The 13641-nt window shown below is 39.9% G+C and overlaps 1 protein-coding gene across 2 annotated transcripts in view; it reads right to left on the bottom strand.

Moving 5' to 3' along the window:
* STAB2 (stabilin 2) overlaps positions 1-13641 on the bottom strand; it is a 114378-nt gene that overhangs the window by 17582 nt on the left and 83155 nt on the right. The window contains exons 51-58 of one of the 2 annotated variants that reach the window (XM_063133394.1): positions 13015-13191; positions 12776-12868; positions 11628-11774; positions 10168-10224; positions 8112-8235; positions 6241-6390; positions 3774-3878; positions 1509-1616 (exon numbers count right to left, since the gene is read on the bottom strand). In XM_063133394.1, the coding sequence (XP_062989464.1) occupies positions 1509-1616; positions 3774-3878; positions 6241-6390; positions 8112-8235; positions 10168-10224; positions 11628-11774; positions 12776-12868; positions 13015-13191 (961 nt within the window). Of the gene's footprint in view, positions 1-1508; positions 1617-3757; positions 3879-6240; positions 6391-8111; positions 8236-10167; positions 10225-11627; positions 11775-12775; positions 12869-13014; positions 13192-13641 lie in introns of those variants that run through there. The other variant, XM_063133396.1, reaches the window with a different exon arrangement.

Raw genomic sequence — 13641 nt, 5'->3', positions numbered from 1 at the left:
CCTCTGGATTTGGGGATTTCCCCTCCTCTTACTGGACCAGCTTTGGAATGGGAAGAGCTTTAGTGATCCCATGCCTCTGAAAGCTAAAGGCTACAATGGAAAGGTCAGAGCTAAAACAGACATCAGGACTTGGCTCAATTTGCTGAGCTAATTAGCACATCAAAGCTTGCAGCCATTGCAACAACAAGAAAGGAAAGGAGAACCCCTTCAAATACAACAGCAGTTGTATTTGAGAGCCACAGCAGCCGGCTGGTCTGAACTTCTGCTCGATGGGTGTCTCCCTTTCGATCCTGCTTTCCACTGCCAAATAGCTTTAGGGCTGTCAGATTTGACACTGGTGATCATCGCTGGTGGTTAGGTAATCCATGCTTCTGAGCTCATTGAGCTTTTCTACACAAGGTTGTTAATCCGCTGTATCTACTTTCAGTTTCATTGCAGAACTGCGATGTGAACGCTACACAAAGAGCTTTTCCTTTCCTGTTTTTTTTACTATATAATCTCTAGATGGCACTGTGCTATAGTGAAATATCGCAATTTCAGAAGTAGAAAAATACATTTTCTTTCACTTTCACAAATAGTACTCCATTTCCCTCGCTCTAAAAGAACCTGGGAAAGTGCTCTTAAAAAAACAGAAATGAAACTGGAGGGTCACAAAGTCATCTGAAGAACCCTTAAACAACCATGAGCAAGGAATGATGAGTGAATAATGAATGCCTTTTGTAGAAAAGCTCATTATCTGATTTGTGGTTCAGATGAAGATAGTTCCACCGCCTCTATTGCATTCACACGATAGGAGGTCTATAAGCAGAACCTGATGTTTTGGCTTGTGGGTTCTCCTTGCAAGACTATTATATGCAATTGTGCTGCTAAAGAAAATACAGAATTTTTCTATATAAGGCTTTTAATTTGCTGTTTTTACTTTCAGTTTCCTCACAGAATTGAGATCCAGGTTCTACACAAAGAGCTTTTCCTTTCCTGCTTTTCTGCAACATAACTTCTAAATGGTGCTGTGTTATAGCAGAATAACACAATTACACAAGTAGGAAAAATGTTTTCTTACGCTTTCAGAAATAATGCTCAATTTCCCACAACCTAAAAACAACAATGAAAGTGCTCTTAAAAACAGAATCAAAACTGGAGGGTCACAACAATAGCTAAAGAACTCACAACCAATTTTTAAAAAAGAACAATGCATGCACAATAAATGCCTCATGTAGAAAAGCTCCTAGGGTCACTGTGAATAATTTATTTAAAGTGCAAAATGTGGGCTTCTTTTGTGCACAGTGAATCCAGCCCTGTTTATAACCTTACTGATATCAACACTAAAATATATCATTGTGTGACAAACACAACTTCCATATTTTATCATGCCGCATAAGAACTGTATGAGGGGTGAGGAAAAGATGAAGGGTTTGGAATACAAGTGTATGTATAAAGTTTGGGAGCAAAATGCATTCTGTGAATTGTATTGACAGTTGATTTTTCCAGTGTCTCTAAGGTGACTTTACCTGTACATTTGATTCCATCTCCGGTATAATATGGCTTACACTGGCAGGTATTGTGATCCCTGCATACAGCATTAATGGAACAGCTGGGTGAACACACTGGAGACAAAGCTGTGGAAAAAAAGACGTATCTATTGTCAAGCATTTATAATAATCTCAAGGCTATATAAACAAAATAAATAAAATTATAGAAAACTGAGGGCATGACATGAATTGCATCCCTACATACTGAATCAAATATAAATCACTCAAATGCACCTGTAATAGGCTGTTTTACTCCTATTTTAACCCTTGCTTTATGCATTGTGATGACTGGTAATGGTTAAACAATAAACTTCAGGTGTTGCATCCTGATGTAGTCATACCTAGAATAGACCCAGTGAAATCAATGGGATTTGAGTTAGTCATGACCAATTTATGTCCCACTGAATGGCATGGATCTACTCTAAGTATGGCCAAATTGGGATCTGAGCCAAGTTGCCAATAATATAGTTCTGACTCTTACTTTTGGTATGATGAATCAATCTTACAATCTGATCCTACGGCTGCTTCAGAAGCACAGAATGGGCAATAACCATTCTTCTAGCGCAACATCACATCTGCCCAAACATGGCATAGCTTTATAGCAGCTGGAGGGTGTGGTGGTACCATGCCAGCAGTAGCCACCATTGCCTGCAGTGCTGTTACTCAGGGGCATTGGGTAGGGCTGATAATGGGTAGTATCCAGTTGTGTTCCAGTGCTACCACTAATGTTGCACTATGACAAAACAATACTTGTGCAATGTAACTAGAGCTTACTAGGGCAGTAGGAAAAAGTGGCCATTTGCTGCCAAAATTTCGCAGCACCACTAAATTTAGGTGTTTCCAATTGTGCTAGCAACTGATAGTTATATTGTGTAAGCATTGGTTTACACTAATGCAATGTCATTAGTGCTGGGGCACAATTAGGTAGTACCCAATAGAGTGCCTGTTCAGATGACATTTCAGGCTCTGTGGTTAGTGAAACTGTGGTTCTCTGGGGTTAGCACTAACCACAAGCTGTGCTGTTGCACACAACACTTTAAGCCATGGTTAGAGCCGCTAAACCTGCAGCAGATGGTCTGACTACTGGGCAGAATCTACACTACTGCTTATAATGGTTTATAATGGTTATGACAACTGTTCAGGTCCAGGACACATTACATATACAGTTTTCATACCATTTTTAAAGTGTTATATCCTGCTTGGTGTAGATTGGCCCCTGGTTAGTGAGCTAGCAGGGTTTAGCAAAACGCATCGTACAAGACACCTTAAATGCTGCTGCTTAACCAACAGCCTTAACCAGCAGGGTTTAAGGTGTCTTCTGAACAGGCCTACAGTTTAGTTAATGGAAAAGGGTAGAGAAAAGGAGATCACAACTTTAAAAAGCTCCCAAAATAAGCAAAATATGAATAGAAATGGAATCAGTGGGCAGTACCCAATAGTGTCATCCCTCTAGTTCAAATAATGGTAGCGGAGCTGTGCTGACTCTTTCAGTTGTCCAAACAGTTACCCATTACACTTGTGCAACTGGTTGTGCAAACAGTGGTATAAATGATTGCATAACAAGTTGAACAAGTGGAATGTGCAAGTGGTTGCACAACAGCTTCCAGAAGTGTGATTCACAATGCCTTGCTCAACTGCATTTCTGGAAATGTAACTTCAGTTGGATTCTCCTCTTAGGCATAGTTCAGAACCAAGTTTCTGCAAGTCCAACATCATTTGTGCTAACAGAACGACACAGCTGGATACTGCCCAGAACATTAAATGAAACCTTCTGCTACCCCTTTAAAACCGCAGATTTAAAATGAAAACACTTTGGTTTTGAGTGTTCTGATAGATGAGGGAAGAGAACAAGAGTCATGCTCTTAAGACACTAATGACATTTATTGTTTAGATAGCAGTTTTAGTTTATGTATTTGCTTTACAGCCTTCTTTGTGTTTGCTTTGCCCTCTCAGCAAACCACTGAGATAGATAATTAAAACTAATGAAGGTTTATAGTACCGAAATATCCAAAGTTGTTGATAAGGAGTAATTCTTTATCTTATTTAAATTTTGGCTACCTGATTCATAGTACCACAGTATGAATAAGAATAGGAGAAGAACATTGATTTCTGTGAGTGAACCAGTTATAAGCAAGAAAACTATATAGGTGAAATATGATTTAATTAGCTGACAGTACTACAAAAAAACATTGGTGAAATCTGCCCTGCAGGCTGCAACTCATTCCTACTGTTAAATAGCCACACCAAGTTTGGATTCACAGAGCTGTCCTGTCCATCCAGTTTCACAGAAGCACTGCCCCGATCCAGAAATTCCTTCATCACACTGTCCATGTTCAGTGCATTCACAAGCTGCAGACAGAATGCCATGGGATTATTAGGAGAATGTTCATAAGGAAGAGTTTTATGTAACTCAAAAGCTTGCATGCTGCATCATGATCATGGTTGGTTTTAGCAAAGGAATTTCCCTTCCTGATAATTAGCAATGTGAGTTGAAGCCCCTGAATATGGTTTGTGTAAAGGGGGAACTATATTATTGTTCAGGACTAATATAGATCAATGACTATGTACTGCAGTCTCTGTGATGCTATGCATATGAGTATAGGAAGTTACCTTATACTGAGTCACACCATTGGTCCATTTAGCTCAGTACTGTCTACTCTGAGAAGCAGTGGCTCTGCAGGGTCTTTTCCGGCACTCCAATCTGAAGGCCAAACTCTCATAGGGCCTGTTCAGACAACACTAAGCCATGGTTAAGCTGCTAACCCTTTTGCAGCAAATAGTGAGTGAGTGTGTTTAAACCGTGGTTATGCAGCATGCCAAGTCATGGTTCATGGGGTATACTAAACCATAATGTTTAGCTCAAATTGCTTAACCACTGTGGCTTAGCATCAGTGTGTTATCTGAACAGAGTCATAGTTTGACCTTAAGTAGCTAATTTAAAAAGAAACAAACAAATAGAAGGGTTATGGGTCTTTGAGTTGGATTGGACCATGAAGTGGGGAAGAGGTATGTGTTAATCCTTTGCCCCCACCGTGGTTCTTATCAGAACTGCTCCCAACCCCCACATATATGAGTTGCAATGGGAGAAGAACTCCCATTGGCAAGAAGGGTGTTTTCTTCCAATTGTGAATATCAGCCATGGGAGGCCCTGATTCTGATTGGCACTATACTAGGGGCAAATGGTTAAAGCAGGGGTGGGGAATTTCAGAAGGGTAGGGGGCTGGATTACCCCTGACATCTCCACGGGCCGAATAATGTGGGAGGATGGGGCCACGCCACTTGATGTCATCAGTGGAGGCCGGTGGCTCTGATGTCAGTGTGGTGGTGACTCCACTCTGGGGGCCTTGCTAGACCTAACGTTTATCCCTGGATCATCTAGGGGTCAAACCTGTTCAACTAGGTGACACACAGGGGATCCAGTGCTCAGGCAGGGGCGAACCCTGGATGATCTCAGGATAAACCTTAGGTCTAGCTGTGGCCTGGGTTTCAGTCAAAACCAGTCAGAACTCTAAAAGATCTATGCAAGGTGCTTCTTCACCTTGGATAGCTCCTTTAGAGTTGACTGAAACTAGGAGCAGATTCACTGCCCACTGAGATTGGAGCCACCAGCCTCAACTGGATATATTCAGCTTTGGTGCATGGGGCCCATGGACGGAGTCCAAGCCTCCAGGTCTGAATGTGTGGAAGGGGGGAAATTCTATGGGTGAGACATTTCCCATCCCTGGGATATAGTTTCTCCCATGCCCTGGTCCCAATTCATCTTGGGCTACCCATGCCAGCTCTTTGTTGTGTGTGTTTTTTTAAAAAAATCAGCCATGCCAAGCCAAAGCATTCAACCCTCCGACCCTTTTTAACTGGAGTTGTCAGAGCCTGAGCCTGGGTGTTATACGCAATGGATGCATTATGGAGCATCACCAAAGGGGAAGCCCTGCCCTGTTTTGCTGGTGAAACAGCAATTACCCAAGCTCATAACCTGGCCTGTGGTTGGCCACAAGGCATACAGACAACTCACCTAGGTTAATGAAGGGTCTTATCTAGGATTAAAAGAGAGTCTGGGGCAAAAATTCCCATAAACATATCGGTGTCTTAAAATGCAAATTAGGTTGTCAGTATGCAAAGTGCTTTACAATCTTTTTCATGTTAACCCTTACAAAGATCCATTCCAAATCATTAGCCCAGCTAACAAATATGGAAAGGAGGTAGAGAGACTCTGACTCTCTTAAGTCTACCTAGTGCGTTCATTATTTCTTTCATTTATAGCCCTCCTATCTTCATTTATAGCCCTCCCTTCTAAGGCGGCATACATAGGGTTGCCAGCCAAACTTCCTTCCAGGCACTGAGCATCTCCATCCCCATCCTGTGTTTCTGGACATGCCCTGGGACTATACTTCATGCTGGAGCTAGAAGGTTTGCAGTCGGATCTCTCCTGGGATTCAATAAACCCTGCTAGCTATCCTATTCTGATCCAGAGGTCACAGGACTACAATCACCTAATAGGACGACAACCCTATACTGAATATATATCTGTATAAGCTGAATATATCCAGTTTTATCTGGTTGAGCTTTTATATTGTATTTTATATTACGGTTTTATACTGTTGTTTTATACTTTGAATGGTTTTAATTTTTGTGAACTGCCCAGAGAGCTCCGGCTATTGGGCGGTATAGAAATGTAATAAATAAATAAATAAATAAACCCCATGAAACCTACATTTGCAATCCGTGCCATATTTTCCTGGCAGACAGAGCTCACATGCAGTCCCATTGAAGCCACCATGGCATGTACATTGTCCTGTGCCAGCGTATCCTTCATCACAGGAACCACGGTCATTACATGGAGCTTCTGGCCCTCCTGGGCAGCCTAGAAAGTAATAAGTGGCAGTGAACAGATCTTTGCAAGGATCACCTGCAAGGTTTGTTGAAACGAATGCTAGTTAAATGGCTAACGTGCATAAAAATCAGCCATTGTGCACATTCAGCATGCTCCATGGAGAATGTGCATATAATCTGCTCATGAAGAGTTAATTGTGCACATTCTCTGGCCATTAGGCATAATCTCCAACAGGCATTGAAGAATGTACATATTTTTGCTGCATTTTTCACACTTGCCAGCTATCATTCATAATCTCCAACAGGGCTACAAAACTACATTTTGTACATTTACACTCAGCACCATGACAATAATTTCCATGACACAGGATTCAAACTACAGTTAATCGCTATCATGCACAGATCCAGAAACTCAGGATTGTACCTGAGGTGCCTTTCCCTCTCTCCTGCTGTATTTCCATGTATTAAACTTAGAGCATCACAGAACTGTAGTGAAGTTCTGTGGTACAGCAATGTGCATTAGTAAGAACAAGTGCGACCTGCAACAAAATGTTGCAGCGTGGCTTGCTTCCTATTCAGGGCTCCAGTCAGCCAGCCATGGCATCTTCCAGAACACTTTTTGCTATCCCCCTCCCCCCACACATCTATTTTCTTTTTTCCTCTCAACAGTCAGTCAGCATTATGTAGACACTAAGAATGCCCAGTCCTTATTCGGACCCCCCACTTAATGTTTTAAAAAGTTTTTTTTTGAACTTCCACAAACCCTGGAATTCCCCCTGATCCTGCTGATCCCTCCCTCTTGTACATGGGTGGTGCCATTTTGGTAACAAAAAGTGTTCAGAGAAGGAGTTTGCTATTAGTCTATACAATACACTATATCTTTGGACTTATGTTAGGTGGTTCAAGGGAAGTTAATTATGTGCTGGAGCTTCTCCCTATTTCTGTAAGCAGCATATGAAATGCCTACCAGAAACTACCAGCCAGCGTGATCTGTAAGAAAATTCTTTTTTTTTAATCTAAATGATAGCAATTAATGTAGTTAATTGCTATCATTTAGATAAAAAAATGATACAACTTTTATCCTTTCAGCTTCTTCAAAGAATAAACATAGAATCACCACAGAGTTGGAAGGGACCAGATGATCTTGTCTTAACACAAGGACCATCCCTCCCATAATCTAAGCCAGGGGATGATGGGATTTATAGTCCAACACTTATGGATGGCACCAGGTTGGGGAAGGCTGGTCTAAGCAATCCAACCACGGTGTGCCAGAAGTAGAGAACAGGAAAGAATCTGCCCCCAAACACTCCAGGTATTTTCTAAGCAAGATATGCTAATGCTGGGGACATAGAGCCACCAGCCTCCCCAGAAGCCCCTCTAAAATTGGTTCACAAGAGCTGATAATGGGAAACTTATACCAAGAGCAACAGCTTCCCATATAACACCCTAATTGGGGGTGTGTGTGTCTATAATCTATCTCCATATTATGCCAACCCTCCTATTTACAGCTGAAACCAGACATTGTGGAAAATCTGTCACCAGATCTGTCTGTTTTGTTATTTTAAACAACCGTGGAAGGATGTAATTTTGACTGGAGCAGTGGACCCTGTTTCTCTCTGTGCCGTTTTCTAGATCTGAATTTCTCTCCCTCCCAAAGCTGCTATTATTCCTACTGAGGGTGGTGCGGGGTGGGGGGATTACTGCTATCCCTTGCCAGAGGCTTCTCAAATGCTTAGTACTGGAAAGCCTTACCTTGACATTCATTCCCAAAGTAGCCCTTACAACACTGTGGTATCCTGACCATAAGTGAGCAATCCTTCTGACAGCCTTTCAGAATCCTGTGATTCAGAGTGTACACGCACTGCTTCAACTCTCCCTTATGATTTCATATTTGAAGATGGACAAACCAAAAACAAGCAAGAAAACAAAGCAGGAAATTAACAATCTTTAAATGCCCCCATGTTCAACTTGATCCTTTGCATGCAATCCAAGAAAGTGTGCTGCTCATAACATCCATGGGTGCTTGAGTGTTCACTGCTGCCCACATCCCCCAGATCCCCCGTCCCAAGTACCCAGAGCAAGAGAAGTGCTCTGTTGTTCAATATGTTCTGGTGGGGGTTGCACTCCCCTTAAAGGATCAGGTTCAGAGTTGGGCCCCCCGCTTTGGATTCAGAATGGTCACTTGAGGAACAGGTGGACTTGGTGGCACAGCGTCCCTTTTATCAGCTTCTTTATCTGAAATAGATAGCCTAGCACTGGTACCTTCTCATCTGAATTATTGAAATTCAGGGGCTGCCTTTGAAAATGTTTCAGAAACGTCAGCTGGTCAGAAGAGGGACTGACCAACATGATCATATTATGCCAGCCTTTTTCCATCTGCACTGGCTGCCAGTCCATGTCCAGGCACAATTCAAAATGTTTGTATTAACTTTCAAAGCTTGGGACTAGGTTAGCTGAAGCATCATCTTCTCCCATGTACACTCGCCTGGACCCTAAAATTAACTTCAGTAGTCCTTCGCTAGGAGCCTCTGCCAAAGGAAGTGAGGTGTGTGGCTACTAAGAGGAGGGCCTTCTCTGTTGTGCCACCCGGTTGGGGAAAGAGCTTCCCAGAGAGTCTCGCCTGGCACCTACGTTGTAGTCTTTCTTGTGCCAGGTGAAGACTTCCTTATTTTCCCAAGGCATTTTAGTCTTCCAGTTTCTGATCTGTTACTATTTTTTAAATCTTTGTATTGCTGCTATGATTTATTTTGGCTTTTACTTTTATTTTATATTGCGGCTTTAGACTTTCAAACTTCTATTGAGCATCTTATAATGTTTTTTACATTTTAATTGTTGTGAACCGCCCAGAGAGCTTCAGCTATTCGGCAGTATAGAAATGTAATAAATAAATAAATAAATAAATGGTGGGTCCAGCTTCTTGCTGGGTTGAGCAGGGCTTCAATCAATCTGAACAGGGAAGTTTGTATTTACCAATTCCTTATCATCATCATCATTATTATTTATTTATTTATCATACTTATACCCCGCTCCTCAGCCAAAAAAGGCTCTCAGAGCGGCTTACAATTAGTTAGCAAAAAAGACAGTCCCTGCCCTCAGGCTTACAGTCTAATAAAAACATGACACACAAGGAAAAGGAGTCCAGGAAGGAAGAGGGGGAGATGTCATATTACTCATGATATCTTGCTGTTAAGGAAGTATAGAAGACACAAACAAACAGTTTGGCAATCAGATGTGTAGGTAAGGGACAGATGAATCTGTCAGTTTTGCTTTCTTCCATATTTGCTTTTTTTTGGGTGTGTGTGTGTTAAATCTCAAGTTCTTTCCATAAGGTTTATGATGAAATGTGTGAATTTTGGTAAGTTGTTATCAGAAACAAATGGAACAAAATTCTCCATGCATCTGCACCAGCCAAATTCATTTGGTCTGGCTATGAACACCAGTAGCATATCCACTCTATAAATTTATAATTAAAGTTATATAATTTTTTAAAACAAATTTCTAAAAAGTGAAATGTTTCAGTAGAAAACACCAGGTTCAGACACTGTTGTTTTATATGGAAACATTTCACATTATAAAAATCTCTGTATACAAAACTAAAGATCTTTATGGTTTGGCTTTGCCTCTGAAGTTTTTAATATTACAGGATTGTATCCAATGTTAGTCCTACTTAGAGTAGGACCATTCAAATTAATGTGACTTAAGTTAGCCCCATTCATTTCAATGGATTTACTGTAATTAGGATTAACACTGGATGCAACTCACATTTTATTATTTAAAATTTGAGTCAGGAGTACACAACCATAATTACCACCACTTTACTTCCAGAAGGGCACTGAAAAGTTCTGTAACAAGCAATGCAGTCTCCCTGTAGAAAAAGAGAGAGGCATGTGTTTTAAATCAGGAGTTCCCCACCTCCCAAATGAACTTTTAAAACCATACCATAAAAAAAATCAGTTTATTATCAAAATCATAATAAAAATGCAAAATACATGGCCAATTCATCACTATAACCAAATACTGTAGATATCATTTTCCATATTTTAAAAAAAACCATTCTCTTTCCAAAGATATATTTCCTCATTTCAAAGGTATATCATGATTTCATTCATACGTACACACACATGCACACACACAACTTCTTATTATCAGATTTCCCATATGACAAATACTTCTTGTTCTTACAAACAGGATACTGTGTGTGGCCAAAATATTGATAGTAGGTCCCAGACCAGATGGGTTCCATGCATGCAGTCACATGAGCTGCTGTACAGAGCCTATGTTCATACAACTTGCACATGTGAAGGCAGCTATGCAAGGACAAGGGCAAACTATATGATAAATGTCATATCTATCTACTTTGGCATTAAGCCAAAGTATGATTGTCCAAATGCAGCTAGAGTGACCTTCCCATACATGTTCATAGTTTGAATGAATGAATAGGGAGGAAGTTTTCAGTGTTCATCAGGTATGATTTCTCCCAATACTCAACATTGATCAACACTCTAATTCTTTGAAAACCTTAGTGATATAAAAGAGACGTCACTGGAGCAAATGGAGAGCTGAAATATATTCTAATGGATTCCCCCCTCACCATACATGCAATAAAATGGATGTACAGAGGAAAAATATGTATTAAGAACACACCTATTGCTTGTTATTCTTAATCAAAGAGAATTTCTAAAGAGATTACAATGGCAAAATAACAAATGCATTATATTATCTAATTTAGGCAAAATGAAAAAGCAAGCAATTAGGAGGAGATTTATCCAGGAATGAATACCCTTGAACTCAATGGAACTTATTTCTCAACAGACATGTATAGATATTGTGCTGCAAATCCATTTAATTTAATTGGACTAAATCCAATTGAAATCAGTAGAACTTACTTCTTAGTACATATGCACAGGATTGCATTGTTAGAGTGGCCCCATTCAGAAGACACCTTAAACCATGGCTTTAACCACAGCAAATAAGGCTTTTTGCCTTAGTCACTGTGGTTAAACTCTTGGTTCAAGGTGTCTTCAGAACATGACCTGGCATTCTAGCTTAACCACCATGGTTAAAGCCATGGTTTAATGTGTCTTCTGAATGGGGCTGCTCTGATCTAGAGTTTCATATACATTCCAGTGGATAAAAAGAAGTCCTACATGTGCAGGATTCCTTGCACATGCAGGAACTCTGAGTCCATATTGGAGCACTCCCTTATATAAGATGCACTAGATTAGTATGAAGTTCAGAAGGGTAAAAAAATTCCATAGGAGGACTGACCGGAATAGTAGAACTGATAAATGTGTCACAACGACCTCCTAGGACAGGATCTGTCAACATGCAGTCAATACCATAAGCGATGCCACCATCAAACTCCAGTTGCCTTTGTATTATTTTACACCTTCTTTCATTGAGGAACAATTCACCCTGAAGGTGAAAGTATATAAAGTTATATCTGGTTCAGCTCACTGATTATGAGAAAATAGGAAGCAGAAATATAATGACTGGGCGACAGCTTGGTTGTTTTCTTTTTGGGGAAAAAAGATAAGATCTAACTAAAACTAATATTTCTCATGCAATATTTGAATATTTCCTCAAGATTTTACTAGAGATGGGCAAATCTGTCAATTTAACTTTTGTTCAGTTTCTCATTTTTCAAACCTTAAATTAATTTCATCCTGTTTCTGTATCAGTTTTTTATTTGTTTTTAAAATCCACATGAAAATTCATATGCATTTTTATACACATTTCTCCTAATATATGCATTATAATAATGTATTTTTGTAACTTATTTTCTGTAATATTTTTGGATGGGTATTTTGACTGTAGAACTGCATTGCAAATGCAAACACGGAAGTACAGCTGTGTTTCAGTTTTTATTTTGTTTGGGAAGTGTAAATTAAGTATGTTTGCAGTGATCCAAATGAATTTCTCCTGCATTCCTTTGTATAGTCTTCCTTCTACAGAGATTCCCTTTATAGGAAAAATGTAATATGTGGCCTGTAGTCTTTCAAAGGTAAAACCTGCCATACTTTGATGGTAATCAATAGGCTGGTAAAAATACACTGTTTCTTATTTCTTGTCTTAGAATTTTGAAAAATGTGCTGTGAAATGGTCCTTGGGCAGTATCCAATGCGATATAAGCACTAACGTTGCTCTCACATCAGGAACCTCTACCACAACAACATTAGCATCAGCTGCTGCAATGGGATTCTCTGGAAAATCCATCACTCCCGCTCATGCTATTAGCATTGCGCTAGAGTTCTCTTACACTAGCGAAACACAATTTACATTAGCACTCATGTCACACTGGATACTGCCCATCTCTATTTGAATCTGGGGCATCTATTTATGATGCTATAATAGGGTTGAAATGGTAAAAAAAAATATGTATGGATTAGCTAATGCAAAAGACATGAGATACTCACTATGTTGCTGTCATCATTTCCACATTTCACAGTGATATCAGAACCTTGAAGTGTCTTCAGTGTTTCAGAGAGTGGGAGAGCATAGGCTAAAACCTGTGGAACATATTGGGAAAGCAGAGCGAGAGCAAGAGTGAGGGTGAGAGAGAGAGAGAGAGATTCATATTTAAAAAACAGGAAGATTCCAATGCTTCTGTTCTGTGTTTTTTTTAATCCAGAAATGTCGAACTGAAAACTCCCACCTTAGTATTTCCAATAATATGGTATTTCAAGTACTGCAGCAGTTTTTCCTTGTTTGACATTTTAAATAGCATATCTTGCTCGTCTTTTGGGAGAGCTCTGATGACTTTGTCTGTGGGCCAGAACAAGGTGATTGGTTGATGAAGAGGATCATTAATCAGGCTAATCAGTCCTGAACTCTGAAATAAAATAGAAGGGGAACTCATTTTCTCAATCAAAATAGCTACTAAGGAAAACAAGTCAGTATACAGGAGTAAGGGTGAGCTGCCCTTTTCTGTATAGCACTTGCAGTCACATCCACAATACAGACTACAGATGAATTTAAGTTGAATGGTGGACCTGAATGGTATGCTAACACATAATAATAATAATAATAATAATAATAATAATAATAATAATAATAAATTTCTTACCCGCCTCTCCCTTTGGATTGAGGTGGGGAACAACATTAGTACAACAAATTAACACATCTTAAAAATTCTTGGTTTCACATTCATCTTGGTAAGCCTGCCAAAAAAGGCTTTAAAGCTGTCTTAAATTCAGAGAGAGAGAGAGAGTTAAGTTTATGAATCTCCTCCGGCATGCCATTCCATAGTCTGGGGGCGACAGAAGAAAATGTCCTCTGGGTA

Source organism: Elgaria multicarinata, chromosome 9 (genome assembly GCF_023053635.1).
Source record: "Elgaria multicarinata webbii isolate HBS135686 ecotype San Diego chromosome 9, rElgMul1.1.pri, whole genome shotgun sequence".
NCBI lineage: Eukaryota > Metazoa > Chordata > Lepidosauria > Squamata > Anguidae > Elgaria > Elgaria multicarinata.
This window is presented reverse-complemented; position numbering and strand designations above follow the sequence as displayed.